The sequence below is a fragment of the Hirundo rustica genome, chromosome 6, assembly GCF_015227805.2.
Source record: "Hirundo rustica isolate bHirRus1 chromosome 6, bHirRus1.pri.v3, whole genome shotgun sequence".
Classification (NCBI taxonomy): Eukaryota; Metazoa; Chordata; class Aves; order Passeriformes; family Hirundinidae; genus Hirundo; species Hirundo rustica.
This window is the reverse complement of record NC_053455.1, coordinates 60164633-60181478: the sequence shown is the minus strand read 5'-3', so window position 1 is coordinate 60181478 and position 16846 is coordinate 60164633. Positions and strand designations below refer to the sequence as shown.

At 61.6% G+C, this 16846-nt stretch overlaps 5 protein-coding genes across 8 annotated transcripts; 2 read left to right on the top strand and 3 right to left on the bottom strand.

Annotated features, from left to right (window-relative positions):
- Positions 1-64: 64 nt before the first annotated feature.
- Positions 65-2003, bottom strand: SDHAF2 (succinate dehydrogenase complex assembly factor 2). The gene is made up of 4 exons (XM_040066510.2): positions 1948-2003; positions 1293-1501; positions 466-575; positions 65-351 (listed from the first exon to the last, which is right to left on the bottom strand). Exons 1-4 carry the CDS (start codon positions 1960-1962, stop codon positions 221-223), a joined length of 465 nt encoding a protein of 154 aa, XP_039922444.1. The 5' UTR covers positions 1963-2003; the 3' UTR covers positions 65-220.
- Positions 2004-2670: 667 nt separating this feature from the next.
- CPSF7 (cleavage and polyadenylation specific factor 7) lies at positions 2671-9788 on the top strand. Its single transcript, XM_040066397.2, has 9 exons — positions 2671-2820; positions 5195-5413; positions 5868-5971; positions 6218-6363; positions 7587-7992; positions 8059-8177; positions 8252-8417; positions 8510-8683; positions 8764-9788. Exons 1-8 carry the CDS (start codon positions 2767-2769, stop codon positions 8676-8678), a joined length of 1383 nt encoding a protein of 460 aa, XP_039922331.1. The 5' UTR covers positions 2671-2766; the 3' UTR covers positions 8679-8683; positions 8764-9788.
- TMEM216 (transmembrane protein 216) lies at positions 9711-11933 on the bottom strand. Of its 3 annotated transcripts, none has more exons than XM_058420853.1 (5): positions 11799-11933; positions 10961-11062; positions 10786-10878; positions 10337-10583; positions 9711-9809 (listed from the first exon to the last, which is right to left on the bottom strand). In XM_058420853.1, the coding sequence occupies exons 1-5, from the start codon at positions 11845-11847 to the stop codon at positions 9725-9727; spliced, it is 576 nt and encodes a 191-aa protein (XP_058276836.1). In that variant the 5' UTR covers positions 11848-11933; the 3' UTR covers positions 9711-9724. The 3 variants fall into 3 exon arrangements, with proteins under 3 accessions (XP_058276836.1, XP_058276837.1, XP_039922431.1); XM_058420854.1 differs by lacking the exon at positions 11799-11933 and adding an exon at positions 11258-11298; XM_040066497.2 differs by lacking the exon at positions 9711-9809 and adding an exon at positions 10021-10290 and having other exon boundaries at positions 10382-10583.
- TMEM138 (transmembrane protein 138) lies at positions 11639-14318 on the bottom strand. Its single transcript, XM_040066509.1, has 5 exons — positions 14168-14318; positions 13126-13346; positions 12881-13052; positions 12047-12122; positions 11639-11963 (listed from the first exon to the last, which is right to left on the bottom strand). Exons 2-5 carry the CDS (start codon positions 13251-13253, stop codon positions 11851-11853), a joined length of 489 nt encoding a protein of 162 aa, XP_039922443.1. The 5' UTR covers positions 13254-13346; positions 14168-14318; the 3' UTR covers positions 11639-11850.
- Positions 14282-16672, top strand: LOC120753773 (lysosomal membrane ascorbate-dependent ferrireductase CYB561A3). Of its 2 annotated transcripts, none has more exons than XM_040066461.1 (6): positions 14282-14383; positions 15213-15421; positions 15487-15695; positions 15771-15925; positions 16170-16326; positions 16406-16672. In XM_040066461.1, the coding sequence occupies exons 1-6, from the start codon at positions 14343-14345 to the stop codon at positions 16427-16429; spliced, it is 795 nt and encodes a 264-aa protein (XP_039922395.1). In that variant the 5' UTR covers positions 14282-14342; the 3' UTR covers positions 16430-16672. The 2 variants fall into 2 exon arrangements, with proteins under 2 accessions (XP_039922395.1, XP_039922394.1); XM_040066460.2 differs by lacking the exon at positions 14282-14383 and adding an exon at positions 14621-14821.
- The last annotated feature ends 174 nt before the right edge of the window (positions 16673-16846 follow it).

Here is a 16846-nt window from a genome sequence, read left to right as displayed (position 1 = left end):
GCTGGGAACGCCCCTGAGGGCCTGACCCCGATGTCACAAAACGGGAGAGGGGCAGGGCCAGCAGTCGGGCAGGGCCAGGAGCCATGGCTTTATTCAGCATTCCGCGAGCATCCAGAGGCTGCTGACAGAGGAGGAAAACCACAGGGAAGGCGGAAACACCAGTCCAGAGCCCCGTGTCCTGCCGCTACTCCAGGGAATGGGGACAGGGGCATCCCCTCCCTCAGCGTGGTGGCTCAAAGAGATATTCCAGGTCCGGCTGCCGGAGCCTCTGCTCCCTGTTCCTGTTTTTGGCAAATTCCCTCAGCATGGCCATCACGTCGGTGTCGAATTCCGCTGGGATCGGCTTTGCTTCTGAGGGGAGAACAGGGAAAAAAATCAGCTCCGTGCTGGTTTGGGATGCGCGGGGTGGCACATCCCGGTGTCCCGGGGGCGCGTCCCGGTGTCCCGGGGTGCGGCCAGGCGTACCAGTGGCCCAGTAATAAATGTCCCAGTCGTTGCTGGGCTCGTTGATGAGGCGGTCGTAGCGGTTCAGCTGCTCCTCGCTCATGCGCGCCAGGTTCTCCTTGGCAAAGAGGCTGGAGAGGGATGGGTCAGGATGAGCGGGAGATGAAGGAAGAGCTGGGATACGCGAGAGCCAGCTCGACGTGATCCTGGAAAACACGGACCCCCGGCCCACTCTCTTTCGCCTCAGTGGGTGGGAAAACATCAGCACAGCATTCCCAGAGAAGCTGTGGGATCTCCACCCCTGGAATCCCTTTATCCAGGCTGGATAAAGGCTTGGAGCAACCTGGTCTGGTGGAAGGCAGGCCAGGATGAAACTGGATGATCCTCAAGTCCCTTCCATCCCAAACCATTTCAGGATTCCATGTGCTGGTTCACACGAGATATTGGGAAGAGATTCTTTCCTGAGAGGCTGCTGAGGCCCTGGGATGGATCTCCCAGAGAAGCTGCGGCCGCCCCATCCCTGGAAGTGCTCCAAGCCAGGCTGGACAGGGCTTGGAGCAACCTGGGAGAGTGAAGTGTCCCTTAAGGTCCTTTCCCACCCAAACCATTCCAGAATTCCACAATCCTCTGTCTCCAATCTCTCCTTCAAACCCAAAATCCAACTAGCCTTGTGTTCACATGTCCCACACTTTACATGCATCCTTCCCAAAGGATTTTGGCTCACTGAGCTCTCCCAGTTCTACTCCGTCATTGGATCCTGGACCTGCAAGATCTTGGGGCGACTTATCCTTGGGATTTTCGCACTACCCCAGTAAACTCTTCCCTGGAACAGCTGGAGCCAAGCCCACCTGAGCAGGATGCAGTTTTCCAGCATCCCCCTTTTCCTGCTCTCGTACAGCAGCCGGGCTCTCTTGGTGTCCAGCGGCTCGTCCGGACGCTCCTGCCAGGGGGGCAGCGGGATCTCCAGCACGTCCTTCCCAGAATCCGCAGGGGAATTCCCCCGGTAGCCGCGCTGTGGGATCAGCGGCCACAGGAGATGCCGGCGCAGGGAGCAGAGCTGGAGGGAATGAGGAATGAACAGGGACGTCAGGCCTGGGAGCGCCTGCACACAGGGACCTCCCCAAATCCTGCTGGACGCGATTCCCAATCCCACCTCTCAAAAACCCCGCTGCTCACACGCCACAAATCCCCCTTTGACCTCCCTTTTCCCCTCAAAATCCCCTTCTGTCTGCTCAGACTCTCCTTCTCTTTTTCTCCCCTTTTCCCCGCACTACAGTAATTTTCCTCCCATCCTGCCTTTCCCCTCCTTTTCCTACCCCCTCTCTCCCCGTTTTTTCCCTTTTTCCCCTATCTTTTTCCGTTTATTTTCCCCCTTTCCCCACTTTTTTCCCCCCCTCGCCCCCTTTTCGCCCTTTTCCTCCCATTTTAGCCCGTTTTTCCCGCTCTCCCTCCTTTCTCTCCCCTTTGCCCTCCCGGCTTTCCCCCCGTTCCCCCCCCCCACACCCTGGCCGCCGCCATCTTGCCGCGCGCCGCGCTGGCCGCGCCCCCTGGCGGCTCCCGGGGGCGGGGCGGGGTGTGCCGGAAGTGGGCGTGGCCACGCCCGGAAGTGGGCGCGGCGGCGCTGGCGGTGAGCGCGGGCGGCGCGCGCGGGGCTGGGATCTGAGGAAGGGGGGCCCGGGGTGGGGGGCGCGACCTATCGCGACATATCGCGACCCGCCGGCCCCTCCCCACGCCTTCCCCCTGCCCGCAAACCCCCCGGCTCGGACCCCGCCGCTCCGCAGGGCCGCATATGGCGGGGACGGGGCGGCGCGGAGAGCGGGCGGGGGGGGGAAGCAGTGGGGGATCGTGGGGGGCACAGGGAATTTGGGGAGGGACACGGGGATTTGGGGGGGGAGACGGGATACGGAGGGACGGAAGGGTTTGGGGGGACACGGGATTTGGGAGGAAATGGGATTTGGGGGGGCTCAAGGATTTGGGGAACGGAGGGGATTGAGGGGGACACAGGGATTTAGGGGAGACATGGGATTTGGGGGGGCACAGGGATTTAGCGGGAAGAAGGGATTTAGGGGGGACATGGGATTTGAGAAGCAGAGGGGATTTAGGGGGGTTGAAGGGGTTTAGGGGGGCACAGGTGTTTGGGGGGAAGAGGGGATTTAGGTGGACACGGGTCCTGGGGCGAGGAAACGGGATTTGGGGCACCCAGGGATTTGTGGGAACGCCCCCGGCCCCGATGACCCCCTGCCCCCCCTTCCCAGAGCACCTTCCGTGTCCTGGCTCCGCCCGGTCCCAGCCCGGGCTCCCGCTTTTCCCGCCTCTGGAAATATGTCCGAGGGAGTGGATCTGATTGACATCTACGCCGACGAGGAGTTCACCCAGGTGAGGGCTGGGACGGGAGCGCAGATCCCACCCCCCTTTTTTTTCTCGGGAAGAGATCCCGGTGTCTTGCGGCTCATCCCGGTGGAATATGCGCCCAGTGTGGCTGGGAAAAGGGAAGGATTGTTCCCGATCGTTCCCAAATCTCAGTGGCTGCCACCTCCAGCTGTGATCAAAGGGTTTCCCCATGGGTTGTGACCCGGAATGTTTGGGATTTAAGGGCTTAGCTGTGTCCTGGTTGGAAAAATGAGAAAGCCCAGCTGGAAGAGGCACTTCCAGCGAATTACACAGTGAGGGGATACCAGGAGTCAAATCCATGGGATCACCCAGGCTGGGAAGCTGTGGAGGAACTCGCTGTTCCTGTGCTGCTTCTCCCATCTCAGGAATATCTGCGATTCACAGGAGGGAATGATGAAGGAAGGGGGTGCCGGAGAAACAGGTTTTAGGGAGTCCATGGACATGGGAAACCAACTGCGAAGGCAGATGTTGGAAAATTAGAAACTGCCACGGAAAGTTGGCAAGAGGAAAAGTCATGGAAACTGGAAGCGAAGCACACGGAGGAAGGAATCACCATGGAGAAAGGAATTCTTATGAGCTCCCGGAGCGATCAAGAGAAGCTCCTGGTTACTGGGTGAGAATATCCCACGGAATCTCCTGGGAGGATCAAGTGGATGGAGGATTCTCAAAGCTGGAATGGTGATCCAGGCCAACGGCTCCGGCATGTCCCTCCCTTTGGGATGCGTGGCAGGAGGAAATTAATCCACGTCAGGATCAAAGCACTGGGGAGGTGCTGCGGTGTCCCTGTGGCACTCCAGGGATGCCAGTGTAATTCCAGATCCCACATTCCCACGTGGTGATTCCCACTGACAGTGCCAAGCTTCATCGCTGTGTGCCTCAACTCAGCGCGCATGGATTGGGAGCAGGAGAATCCCTGAAATCTCCCAAGCTGAAGCATCTCCTAAGTAGCAGAACTGAGGGATTCCAAGGGATTCCTCCTCTAGCCCCTCCTTCCTATTTTTGGTCTCGACTTTCTGAAACTTCCAGGCGGGAATCTTCCAGCCTTGGGCTGTGTCCAAAGGCTCCTGGTGGAGGTGGGAATGTGGGTGTTGGATTAACCAAACACTTGAGCTTTTTTTTTTTTGAGGAATGAACACAAAACTACTGCTCCCTTTTCGAATCCTTCTTTTATCAGCTCCAGGGAAAAAGCTGGATGTGAAATTTCAGGGAGAGGGGAAAAAATGGTTGGAGTTTTGGATTCCCGGATTTCCACTATCCTCGGAAAGCTGTGGGCTGAGCACCCTTCTCTGTCCAGCTCCCAACGGGATGTTTGCAGTTCCCTGATCCTCAGACTGTCTCCAGCAGAAAACATCGTCCAAACTGCCTGGAAGTGAAAATCTGGGAGCAGAACCTCTGGCATTTATGGCACACCGTGGGATGAATCCTCATGGAGTGAATTTGTGGGATGAAACTCTCGGCACAACCTGGATGAGGAACTGGGATCCATAGTAAACACAGCACTTGCCGGACGCTCCAAATTAAATACAACCCGTGACATAGTGGGAATTAGGAGGCAGATCTAGGACACAATGGAATTCCCAGCTCTGGAGCTTCCCAAGCTTCCTCTGCCAAGGGGACAGATCCAACATGTGGGAACTCCTACCCTGAAAGGGCACTTTATTTCCCCCCAAAAAACGAGCACGTTTGGGGTGCTGGGCATGGTTTGAGGGGGGTGTGCTCTTCCCAAGCTGGATTTTTGGGAAGCATGTGTTGCCAAGGAGTGGGAGGCTCATCCCTGGAGGGCATTTGGTTTTCCACCGCTGAATCCTTGCCCTCCAAATTGGGAATTTCTTCCTGGTGGCAGCAACAGGGTCTTGTCCTGCTGCATGGGATCCAAGTAGGCTGGTCCTTGGAATGTGCTGGAGCTCGGTGGGGGTTTAGATGAGATATTGGGAGGAATTTCTTCCCTGTGAGTATGGTGAGACCCTGGAACAGATTTCCCAGGGAAACTGTAAGGCTGCTCCATCCCTGGAAGTGCTCCAGACCAGGTTGGCCAGGGCTTGGAGCAACCTGGGATAGCAGAAGGTGTCCCATGGCAGGGGGTGGCGATGGTCCTTAAGGTCCGTATTCCAACCCCATGGAACCATTCCATGATTCCATGAAATCAGAGCCCACCATCCTGTTTTTTGGGCACTGCCCAGGCAAGGGGGTGGCTGTAATTCCCAACTCTCCACAGACCCAAACCAAGCAATTTGGGGCCTCAAACCTTTGGACTTGGCTGGGAAATTCCGCCTGGGAATTGGGACAGCAGGTTTGGAAACAGCAAAGGCGGCTTCCCAAGCCCTTCCCAAGGCGGGATCTCATGACGTTTTCCCGGCAGGATCCGGAGTTCAGTAATGCTGACCAGATGGATCTCTACGACGACGTGTTAGCAGCCAGCTCCCAGCCCCAGGAAAAGCGTTCCAGCAGCTCGGAAGCACCTCCGGAGATCCGTCAGGAGCCGTCTCCCAAGCCTAACAGCAAACCCCCAGCCATCCTGTACACCTACAGCGGCCTCCGGAACAAGAGGGCCGCCGTCTACGTCGGGAGCTTCTCCTGGGTGAGTTCATCTGCCTGGGAAATTTGGGATTCCTGGGGAACCTCAGAGGGGCTGCGGGGCTCTCTAGGGGAGTGGCGGGGATTCTGAGGGGCCCGCTCCTCCTCAATCCCGAGCTGGTGTCCTGAGCTGGATCGTGAGCCGGGCTCGGCTTTGTGATCCTCAGGGAAAAGGGATTCGTATCCCTGAGGAGCTTCTGGGCTGGGGTGTGCGCCGACATCCCTTTGAAGCCGTGACTTTGGGGTGCTGCTCCCAAGTCGCCTTCTCCTGTCCACGAATTCAGGGACAGTTTTGGGAAGGCTCTGTCTTCTCGGAAAACTCGTCTCTCTTGTCCATTCCCGAGGCTTGTTCCGGATGATTTTAAGCTCCCTGAGGGAGTCTGGGGGGTGACGTTCCTCAGGTGGGTGGGGGACGCTGGGGACAGACATGGATGCCAGCCTGTTCCCTGTGCCCTCAGTGGACGACTGACCAGCAGCTGATCCAGATCATCCGCTCCATCGGGGTCTACGACGTGGTGGAGCTGAAATTCGCGGAGAACCGAGCCAATGGCCAGTCCAAGGGGTGAGAGCCGACGGGATTTTGGGTGGGAATGGCGGGAGCGGGGCCCTCGCTGCCACATCCATTGTTTGGTGGAGGGTGAGGGAGCAGCCAGCGCTTTTCCTGCCTGGCACGGGGAGTTCACGGAGCGTCCCAAGGAGCACAGAAAAGCGAGGAGGGGGCGTGGAATAGCGGGACGGGATCAGGAGGAGGGTCCAGGGAGGGTCTCCACAGCGGGTTCGGGACTCAACCTCCCTCTGTCCTGCGCAGGTACGCGGAGGTGGTGGTCGCCTCCGAGAACTCGGTCCATAAACTCCTGGAGCTGCTTCCCGGGAAGATCCTGAACGGAGACAAGGTGGAGGTGAGGCTGGCGACCCGGCAGAACCTGTCGCAGTTCGAGGCTCAGGCTCGCAAACGTGAGTGCGGCGCCGGCATGATGCGGGCGGGGGGGCTCCACCTCACACGCATCCCAAATTCCCCCCGGATCAGCTGCCAGGCCCAGCCCAGCGAGCCCTCGGGATGGGGGGAGACCCTGCCAGGAACGTCTGGGGGTTGTTTTTCCCGCTCCTGAGCCGGATTAGCTCCTGACCCGAGTCTTTATGATCCCCTTTTAGGTGCTCCCACACTGCGAAGATCCCTCGTAGCCTCCTCCTCCTCCTCTCCAAACTGAATGGGCTTAAGCTCTTCAGGCTCTCAGCATAGCTAAGACCCTCCATATCTATTAGTAGCTCCTCTCTGGATCTGCTCCAGAATTTTTCCATCCCTGCGGAGGTAAGGTGCCCAACACTGGAGGAATATTCCAGCTGGGGCCTGGCCGTGGGCGTCCCTCAATGGCGATAGGTGGTCCTGGCCTCACTCCGCAGCGATGCGACGGGATCCGCAGGGATTGTCCTGGCAGGAGCGTGTCTGAGGAGATCCTGGCCAGCTCTGGTCACTGTAGAGATCCCTTGGCACGTTTTGTGCAAGGAAAGCTCCCCTTTCCCAGCAGAGTCGCTTCGCTCCTTTCCTTCGGCTCCGGTGCCTGAGGGGACCGGCTGCTTGGTTGGTGCTGAGGCTGTGTCCCAACTTGCCCTGCAGTTTTGGTGGAGCAGGGAGTGTTCCCTGGGCCGAGTTCCGGCTGCCCCCGGGGCACAGCGGAGCTCCCGTGCACCCTTTGGCACTGCTGGGAGCCCTGGCTCCTGTCACACCCTTTTCTGTCTCATCCTCAAAGCCTCTTTGGAGAGAGCAAGGCTTCTCGTCCCTCTTGGAATGCTGAGTTTTCCTTCCTCTGGCAGCAGCTCCGTTGCTGTCGGCACTTGGGTTCTGTCCCCTCGTGCTCCTCCGTGCTCGGGCCTCTCCAAATCCATCCGGCTCTCCAGGTCTTTGGATGCCTTTGGGGACTCTCTCACCGTTCCTCGTGGCTTTTGGCTCCTGTCCCTGTGACCTGCCTATCCCCAAGGCACCGTGCGGGGTCTTGCTGGAAAGCCGGGCCCCTCTTGGAAAAACACATGGAAGCGGAGGCTGTGTGTGGCCAGCTGGATCTCTCTCTGGGCACCTCCAGCCCTCCAGGGGTGGGAGGAAGAGGAGGAGCAGCAGTTCTCAGAGACCTGGACTCCCCTCCAGCTGCACCTCACGGGCTCTTTCCCCGTGCCACTTCCAGGTGTGCCACCGCGGGCCCACTCCCGGGATTCCATGGACGCGGTGGACGGCCGGGCGACGCCGACGGAGAACGCGCTGCCCCCCGCCCGCATGGAGAAGCCGCCCTCGGTGCTGCCCTTCTTCAGCCGCCCCCCTGCGCTGCCCCTCATGGGGCTGCCGCCCCCTCCCATGCCCCCGCCGCCGCCCCTCTCCTCCGCTTTCGGAGTCCCTCCGCCTCCTCCCGGAATTCCCTACCAGCACCTGCTGCCGCCGCCGCCCCGGCTGCCGCCGCCCCTGGCCGTGCCCCCGCCGGGCGCCGTGCCCCCGGCCCTACACCTCAATCCCGCCTTCTTCCCGCCGCCCACCGCCGCCCTGGGACCCCCTCCGGATACCTACGGCAAGGCCATAGCTCCCTACAACCACAGCAGGTGAGCCGGGCGGGAACCGGGGCGGGACGCTCCGGGGGGATCCCGCTGACGCACTGTTCCCGACAGCCGGGAGCTGGGCCCGCCGATCCCCGCCGTGAGCGAAGGCGAGTTTGAGGAGATCATGAACCGCAACCGCGCCATCTCCAGCAGCGCCATTTCCAAGGCGGTGTCCGGCGCCAGCGCAGGTACTTCCCGAGTCCCTCGCGGGCCGCGTCCCGGGATGGATTCCCGCTCCTGACCCCCTGCTCCGCTCTCCTAGGGGATTACAGCAACGCCATCGAGACGCTGCTCACGGCCATCGCCGTCATCAAGCAGTCGCGCGTGGCCAGCGACGAGCGGTGCCGCGTCCTCCTCTCTTCCCTCAAGGATTGCCTGCACGGAATCGAGGCCAAATCCTACAGCAGCAGCTCCAGCAGCAGCTCCAGGTATCCCCCCGGATCCAGGGAATGGGGTCCTCCCCGCGGGTGAGCGGCTGAAAGGTCACTCTGGGGGTTTTTGTCTCTCCCTTGTCCCAAAGGAAAAGACACCGATCCCGGGAGCGCTCTCCCAGCCGGTCCCGCGAGAGCAGCCGGCGGCACCGGGATCTGCTCCACGGCGACGATCGGCACGAGGATTATTTCCAGGAGCGGAGCCGGGAGCATGAGCGGCATCGGGACAGGGACAGAGACAGGGACCGGCACCACTGAGACAGGTGGGAGGTTCGGGAACGCCCTGGAAGGGTGAGGGATGAGGGAAGGGCGCTCCGACCGTTCCTCTCCTCTCTCCTGGCAGGAATTTGGCAGGAAGTGGTTTTTAATGGACTCGTATCTCCTCACCTCGACCAGGACGCAGTGCCCGAGGCCGCTCCGCCCCATCCCGATCCCTTGCCCACCACCCCCAGCCCCCTCTGGGTGGGACCCCCGCCCGCACCTCGTGGCCTTGGGAATCCCCCCCAGCACTGCTGCTGCTTCCCGGGGCCATCCCGCTCCGCTCCGTGGATACTCGGACCCAAAGAGAAACGGTGCTTTCATTCCATGGAGGGAGGCTTGTGAGCCCTCCCCAGTCTGGGAGGGAACGGAGGGGACGGAGCCCTCCCTGCGCAGCTTGGGGGCTTGGGGATTCACGGCTTCCGATCCCGGGATCAGGAGCCCTGTGCCATCCTCTGGGATGCGTGGGGACACTCCCGTCCCCATTGCCCTGGCAGGGCACTGCGCCACGCTCCTCCTTCGCCCCTTGGCCCTACGGGAGCTGGGAGAGAGGGGCTGGAGCTGGGCCGGGGGGTCGCCCTCTCTATCCCGACATTCCCCGCAGCAGCATTCCCACCCCAAGGGCAGCTCTGGCCTCTCCCTTGGCAGCAGAGCCTTCCTTGTTTTAGAGGAAGCGGAAGAGGCAGGGCAGGCCGCGATCCCCTCGTGTCCCCTCGGGATCCCAGGAAGGAGAGGGAGAGCCCAGGAGGGTCGGGATGAGCCAGGACACACTGGGTGACTTCCAGGGCTGGAATCACCCCCAGGTGGGAAAACCCAGGCCCTGGAAGTCTTTTTAAGATGAAATAACACGAATTCAGGAAAAGCCACCCCAATTTTCCCAAGCCCCACGAGGTGGGAGCACTCGGCGGGAGAGCTCCGGGTTTTTTTTTACTTACCGCCACAGATTTTTAGTTTCTTTCCAAATAGTGGAGGGGGGACAATCCCCCAAGTTGCAGAGCAAATCCCTGGAAGCCCGGGCGAGGCGCCGCCCCTCCTGCTCGCAGTGATTAGATTTGTCTTTGGATAGGTTGGAATTGTGTAATAAACTCGGATGACGTTGTCAGTCTTTTATACAGCGCTCCTGTTGCCTTCCTACAGTGGGATTTGGGATAATGAGGGAATGGGAGGGATTTGGGGAGGGATCTCTGCACCCATTGTCCCTCGCCCTCTTCCTCCTTCAGTGGGCTCCTGCTTGTGCTTCCCAAACGGGCTCTGAGGTGCTGGAAGCACCTCAGCGTTCCCAGGGGGACCCACATTCCCAGGCACCAGGTAAAAATAAATATTTATTGGAAAATAGTGAACCATCCTGGCAGGTCGTAGGAAAAAAAAAAAGGATTCTTCCTACCTTGAGGAGTCCCAAGTGGAGTGGGAAGTGGGAAAGGTGGGAGGGATATGTCCAGGGGGGAGTGAGTGAAGTGGGAAACAGGAAAAGGGAGGGATGAATCGGTGTGGCAACAGGTGAAATGGGCAGTGGGAAAGGTGGGATCCTCCCCCTTCCCAGGGCTGGGAAATAGAGCTGGCACGGGTGATGCTTCCCTGTGTCCCTGGGCCGTGTCCTCAGTAGGGATCCGTGCTGTGGAGAAGGACAGAGACGGGGATTGTGTGGGCACCAAACCAACCTGGCAGCTCCCGCGCCGGGTCCCCCAGTCCCCGGGATGCAGCACCTGGAGAAGGAGAGCAGCGCCAGCAAGCCCAGGAGCAGCTCCAGGCCGTAGAAGAGGAGCAGGATGGCGCTCAGGAATGCTTCCAGGCGCAGGGAATATGTCTGGAGCAGCAGGTAGTACACGGCCAGCACAGCTGCCGGCACTGTAAGCGCCAGGCTGAGGGACAGCGGCACCTTCCGCTGGCACAAGTTCCCCTTGGAGCCTGTGGAACACAGAGCTGGGATAGCATCATGGAAACCACGGAGGGGAGGAAAATTAAGCGCCCAGTTCCCGCGGGCAGGGATGCCGTCCACTAGCCCAGGTTAATCCCTGCCCCGTCCAACCTGAACACCCAGGGAAAGATCTCTGGGGGTGTCCCAGGACTCTGCACTCCCTGTGGAGCCTCAGGAATTCGGAGGACTCACCGAAGAAGATGCGCGTGGCCTCAATGCCGAGGTAGAGGAGGAGCAGCACCACGTCCAGCACCAGGTTGGAGACGGGATAGGGCAGGAGCAGCCCTGCAGGAAAAGCACCGCCCTCAGCACCTCATTCCCGCCCAGCCCGGCGGGAGCGGGAAGAGTTCTGGAGCGAAGGACTCACCTTTGTACACGAACACGAATGCTTCCAGGAGAAAATACGTGGCGCAGTACCAGCCGTTGAGGAAGAGCAGGACCTGCAGCGGAGCCGAGGAGCGATGGCGGCCTGAGGGGACACGGGGCGGCCATGAGGGGGGGGGGCGGGGGGGCACGGGGCGGCCACGGCAGCGCGGCCCTCGGACCCCTGCAGCGTCTCGGCCGCACCCCAGCCCCGTTCCCAGCGCCGCTCCCACCCCGGGTTCCTCCCGGTACCCCCCGTAGGCTCCGGTATCCCCCGTTTCCCGCCCGGTCCCGCTCCCACCCCTGGGCGCCATCTTCCATCTCCATGGGAACCGCCGCCGCCGCGCTAGCCCGCACGGGGGCGCCGAGGGCGAGGCCGCGCGGCGCGCGCGGGCGGGGCCGCTCTATCCCCGCCCGCCGCCTCGCTCGGTGGTCGGGCGGCGCGCGCGCGCCGCCGCTCCGCCCGCGCCGCTCTACGGTTGGAGGACCGATCGCGGAGGGGCGGGCTCGCGTCCCCGTCCCTCCAAACCACGCCCCCTCGCATCCATCGGGATAAGATTCCCACACCGGAACACGGGAATTGCCCCGTTTTGCGGCTGCAGGCGCAGCACTGAGCCGGCTTACAATGTAAGGCTGTGAGGAGCGCGGCCGCGACACCGGGCGGGCACAAACACCCGGCAGCCTCTGGAAAACACATCCGATTTATTCCTTTAGGGTTCCTGAAAACATTCCAGTCCCAACAAGCCCCGCGGCCCTGAAATGCAGGGGCGCCCCACGGGCCTCTCGCTGACTCCCAAAATCCCAAGGGCTGGTCCCCGGAGAAAGGATGAGCTGGAACCGACCCCGACCGAGCCTGCGGAGTGCAAGGAGACTCCAGGGGATTCTGGGCATCCATCAGCCGCGGAAGTGGGCAAATTCCTTGCGGAGCCAGAGTGAATCCTGGTAGAAGAGGGGGTCTCCCAGGTGCTCAGCTGTCCGCTTGTAGAAGTAGCAGTAGAGCACGGCCGCTGCGGGGAATTTTGGGATGAGAGAGGGCCCCCCGCACCCCCAAAAGGATGCGGGATCCCACCCCGATCCTGGGAGTCCTTACCCAGCCTCTGGAAAACGAACAGGGTCTGGAGGCCTTCGGTCCAGATGAAGCGGCTGGAGTCACGCCAGCGCAGGTTCTGAGGGGGTTGGAAAAGCGGGAATAACCCCTGGAGCAGTTGTGTTGAGCCCTCACCCCGTTCCAAAGGTTCTGAGCAAGGCGGAGGGACATCAAGCCAGGAGTAACACCTGGAGAAGATTGGGAAGCCCCCTGTCCCGAAGGTTAAGCAGCTCAGGGGATTTAGGCATTGAGCCCGGACCTGTTCCGGCTTCAGACTGCAGATCCCTGCAAATCCCTGCAAATCCCCTTCCCGGACAGCGTGGGCAGTGCTGGAGCAGCTGCTCTGGCTCCTGACCCCCCAGAACATTCCCTGTGCTCCAGGGCAGCAGGATGGAGGGAACTTCAGGAGACGTCCAGGGGACGGGAGCTGCTCCATTGGGAAGGAGTTAGGAAGGAGCTTATCGAGGAAGGAAAAGGGGAAGGTGCTGCCAGGACAGATCCAGGAGCCTGGACAGCCCTCGGAGCAGTGGGAAGGGAGGGGGCTGCCCTCAGGTACGGGGATTAATCCCAGAAGAACCAGGAGCTGCTAGCACAGGCTTTCCCAGGGGGAAGAGGATTTTCTGATGGCCCTTAGGGAATGAGCTGGGATGGGGCTGGCATCAGGCAGGACCCTCCCAGCCTGGTGCCAACCACGGGAGCACGGAATGGGACACCTTTCATGAGACCCATTCCATGGGGAGACCGCGAGAGAAGGACCGTGGGAAGCTGGGGAGAGGGGCGGGAGCCCACGGAAAAATCCCTTGAGAGAATCCAGCAGCCGTGCCCAGCCCATCCTACCATAATCCAGATGTGGAAGGAGATGCTGAGCGCCAGGTAGGCTGCGGAGAGCAGGATGGTTCCCTTGAATTTATGGAAGAGCAGGTTGACCAATCCCGCCTGGAAAACGTAGGTGTTGAAGAACATGAGGAAGACGATGATGACGTTGAAGACGATGGCGATGTCCTGGATGCTGCCGGGAAAAAAGAGGGGTTGTGAAGCCTTGGATCTCCTGGATCTGCTGCCCTCACCAGCCCCGTACTCACATGAAGAGGACCAGCTGCACGGCCGGAGCCGTGCGGAGCAGCTCCGAGAAGGAATTCACAAAGAGGTCGTAGGAAAGCAGCAGGAACTGCATGAACAGCACCAGGCTGTAGTTGCTGGGCTGGAGCATCCTCCTTCCCGGGGCTTGGAGCCTTCAGCCCCAGCATTCCCAATGGATCATGGTGCTGGGGGGCTCAGCGGGGCCTCTCCCGATATCCCACACCTGGAGGGGGAGCACAGGGATTGGGATGGATCCCAGAAACCAGGAAAACCCAACGAGCTGTGTCTTCTCTCTCCCCTCCCCAATCTGGCGCCTTCCTTTGCCCTGAAATCCACCCCAATCCCCATGTGAGGAAATCCAGGGATGAGGGAGACGTGCAGAGTCCCAAGGAGCAGCGTCCAAGCCGGTTATTCCTGGCTGATCCCAGCTCCATGGGCAGTTCTGAGCAGGTTTGGGCACGTCCCACTCTGGGCACAGGGAGTGGAGCGAGGAGACAAGCGGGCATTTTTTGGGACACGGGAGCAGGTACAGTCCTCGTGGGACACAAATCCCACGGGAATAGCCCCCTCGGGATCATCCTGGCCGGAGAGGGACGGAGGGATCCCGTGCGTCCTGGCAGGAAAAATGCTGCGCCGGGGACTGAATTCCCTGAGGGGGAGACATGGTGATGGACGGGGGGAAAGGAGCTGAAAAGGGACGGAAAGTGGCTGGACATGGGGGAAAAAGGCTGGAAAGGGGGGCGAGAAACGAATGGACATGAGAGGGAGAAAGGTGGGGAATGGGGCGAGGGGGGGAAAGAGCTGGATATAAGAATTAAGAGAACACTCTCTGCCCCTCCAGACCCCGTGTCATTCCGCCCCTTCTCACAGCCACCACTGCGGAGCCCCCGGGCCCCCTCTCGCCGCCCTCTCCCCCTGTCCCTGGCCCCGTCCCTTCTCCCGGGGTCGCCCTCCCGATAAGCCCAAACCCCGCTGGGTGCCGGGGGTCCAGGTCCCGGTGGGTCCCGGAGGGTCCCCGTGGCGTCCCCCGCCCCGGGCGCTCACCCGCCGCCGCCATCTTGGTCCCCATGGAAACGGCCGCCGGAGCCGGAAGTGAAGGCGGAAGTGGAGGCTGGAGGACCCGCGGCGGCCGCTCTGGCCGCCGCTCCCCTCTGTGGCGGCACATTGGGGTGGGCGGGAAGAACCATAGAGATGAGCAGGCAGAGCGGCGCCCGCCAAGATGGCGGCGCCCTGTGACGAGGAGGGGGCGGTGGGGCCCAGGTACGGCCCCGGGGTTGGGAGCCCCGGGGGGCGGCTCCGGGGTTGGGCGGGGCCGGGGGATCTCGTGGTCTAGGGTTTGGGTGGTGTCAGGGCCGGGCGTTGTGTTCCAGATCCAGGGGAGTCTCAGGTTTGGGGGCGCTGTGGAGCCCCGTGTTCCTAGATTTCGGGCCCCGAGTATCCCAGATTTAGGAGATCCGCGAGTCTCTGCGTCCCAGATTTTGGGGAACCGTGGAGCCCCGTGTCTCCACCCCTTTCCTGCCTCTGTGTCCCGTGAGGCAGCTGATTTGAAGGTGTTGGGACATGCTCCGTCCCCGGAGGGGACAGAAATACCCATCTGTGGGGGCACACGCAAATGACATGCAAAGGAGAGCGGTCGGGTTCCTGCCTGGGGCACCGCGGCAAGGTGACACTGAGAGCCCCTCGCTGCCATTCCCTGAGGTGCAGTGCCTGCGAATTCGGCTCTGCACGTCCTCTTCCGTCCCTGGCCTCCTTCCCAGTCCAGGGCACAGCTGGACCCCGGTCACCCCCTCAGGGTTCCCAGTTCCCCTTTCCGTGGCTCCTCCCGGAGACGTCGGAGAGCCCCAAAAGGCGCCTCAGTCGTCCCCAGGTGCCACCATCCTGGATCCATCCCTGCCACCGTTCCCAGGCTGGGAAGCAGCTGGGCCAGCATCCCTGGCTGGGAAGCAGCTCCATCCCTGTCACCTTTCCCAGGCTGGCAAACAGCTGCCCCCTCACACTCCCTTGGGGGGTCCCAGTTCCCCTTTCCGTGGCTCCTCCCCGGGACCGCATCCGGAGCCTGAGCCTGAGCCGGCTCCTCGCTCGCCCACAGGTGCCACCACGGCCGCTCCACGGCCATGCTGGACGTGCCCTTCCTGCCTTTCTGCGCCTTCCTGGGAACGCTGGGGTTGCTCTGCGTGGCCATGGTGGGCACCTGGTGCCAGCACTGGCGCGGGGGCTTTTCCCTGGACGGCAGCTCCCGGACGTTCAACTGGCACCCGGTGCTGATGGTGACGGGACTGGTGGTGCTCTACGGCGCAGGTGAGTACGAGGAGCGCGGGGATCCCGGCACGGCTCCTCCCTGACTTTTCTCCCCCCTCTCACAGCCGCCCTGGTTTACCGCATTCCCAACACCTGGAGTGGCCCCAAGCTTCCCTGGAAGTTGCTGCACGGCGGCTTGGCTTTGGGAGCTTTCGTCCTGACCGTGCTGGGGCTGGCGGCCGTGTTCTGCTTCCATAATTCCCAAGGGACGCCCAACATGTACTCGCTGCACAGCTGGATGGGGCTGGCAACCGTCCTGCTCTTCTCCTGCCAGGTGGGAATCCCTCCTGGATCCCCCCCACCCCTCCGGCACGCCGAGTTTTTCTGCCCTCACCTTCTCTTCCCACAGTGGGCGGCGGGTTTTGGAGCGTTCCTGCTTCCCTGGGCTCCCGCTTGGCTCCGGGCGCTCTACAAGCCCATCCACGTTTTCTTCGGCTCCACCATCCTCATGTTGTCCGTGGCTTCCTGCGCGTCGGGAATCAACGAGAAGCTTTTCTTCAGCCTGTGAGAGTCGGGGCGGGGCTCGGGAAGATCCCTCACAGGGATAGGGGAGCCCGGGAAGAGCCCTCACAGGGAAAGGGGGAGGCTCAGGATGTGGATTTGGGCTGGATTTGGGAGTGAGCAGCACAGAGCAAAGGGAACTGAGCACTTCCTCAGGTGTGTGGCTCCCTGCACACTTCCCTGCAAGGCTTTGGGGGAGAGTTTTGGGAACATCCAGGACATTCCCAGCCTCTCTTCCCTGCTCCAGGAAGAACGGGACCATGCAGTACAAGCTCCTGCCGGCTGAGGCTGTGTTTGCCAACACCCTGGGGCTCCTCATCCTCATTTTCGGGGTGCTGGTGGTGGCTGCCCTGGCCAGGCCCAGCTGGAAGCGCCCGGATTCCAACTCCCCAGACTCCCGCCAGGTACGGGATGCGCTGGCTGGATTTGGGAAGGAGGGCAGGGAAGGATTGAGGGATCCAGGCTCATCCCTGTCTCCCACAGCCCCTGCTCTCTGGTGAGCGCTGATCCCGGGGATCTCCCAGCATTCCCAAGCTACATCCTTGTGCCTCCACGTGCCAGCTCCTGCCTGGAGCCCGGGCCGTGCCAAACCCCAGCGCTTCCCAGTGCCATCCCTCAATGCCGGAGCTGCCGCAGCCTCGCTGGGACGAAGAGGAGCACCCGTACCGCTCCCACTCCAGAGGATCCGGCTCAGCGTGGAGCCACTCAGGGACCTCGTGGACATGGAATAAAACATTGGCTTCTGCAGGGCTCCAGCACTCAAAATCCTTGGGAACAAGGGAGGGCCTGGGAGCTGGGGTGGGCGAGGTGGGAGCTTGGGAGTAGCTCCTGGCCAAGCCAAGCTGTCCCTTCCAAGGGTGACAGCTCCGTGTGGTCCCCCCACAGGATTTGGGATCATGCTCTGCCCCGTCCCCGCTTCTCCTT

Bases quoted from the DNA above. Each gene is read 5' to 3' on its own strand.
- SDHAF2 (XM_040066510.2), bottom strand. The intron at 576-1,292 runs GTGGGCTTGGCT...ATCCCTCTCCAG, and splicing joins GAAAACTGCATCCTGCTCAG to CCTCTTTGCCAAGGAGAACC. The intron at 352-465 runs GTACGCCTGGCC...TTCTCCCCTCAG, and splicing joins CATTTATTACTGGGCCACTG to AAGCAAAGCCGATCCCAGCG.
- CPSF7 (XM_040066397.2), top strand. From the start codon at position 2,767: ATGTCCGAGGGAGTGGATCTGATTGACATCTACGCCGACGAGGAGTTC. The intron at 2,821-5,194 runs GTGAGGGCTGGG...TTTTCCCGGCAG, and splicing joins CCGACGAGGAGTTCACCCAG to GATCCGGAGTTCAGTAATGC. The intron at 8,418-8,509 runs GTATCCCCCCGG...CTTGTCCCAAAG, and splicing joins AGCTCCAGCAGCAGCTCCAG to GAAAAGACACCGATCCCGGG.
- TMEM216 (XM_058420853.1), bottom strand. From the start codon at position 11,847: ATGCCCAGAATCCCCTGGAGTCTCCTTGCACTCCGCAGGCTCGGTCGG. The intron at 10,879-10,960 runs GTGAGTCCTTCG...CTTTTCCTGCAG, and splicing joins ATTCGTGTTCGTGTACAAAG to GGCTGCTCCTGCCCTATCCC. The intron at 10,584-10,785 runs GTGAGTCCTCCG...TGTGTTCCACAG, and splicing joins GGCCACGCGCATCTTCTTCG to GCTCCAAGGGGAACTTGTGC.
- TMEM138 (XM_040066509.1), bottom strand. From the start codon at position 13,253: ATGCTCCAGCCCAGCAACTACAGCCTGGTGCTGTTCATGCAGTTCCTG. The intron at 13,053-13,125 runs GTGAGTACGGGG...TTTTCCCGGCAG, and splicing joins GTGCAGCTGGTCCTCTTCAT to CATCCAGGACATCGCCATCG. The intron at 11,964-12,046 runs GTAAGGACTCCC...AATTCCCCGCAG, and splicing joins GTTCGTTTTCCAGAGGCTGG to CGGCCGTGCTCTACTGCTAC.
- LOC120753773 (XM_040066460.2), top strand. From the start codon at position 14,736: ATGACATGCAAAGGAGAGCGGTCGGGTTCCTGCCTGGGGCACCGCGGC. The intron at 14,822-15,212 runs GTGCAGTGCCTG...GCTCGCCCACAG, and splicing joins CCTCGCTGCCATTCCCTGAG to GTGCCACCACGGCCGCTCCA. The intron at 15,696-15,770 runs GTGGGAATCCCT...CTCTTCCCACAG, and splicing joins TCCTGCTCTTCTCCTGCCAG to TGGGCGGCGGGTTTTGGAGC.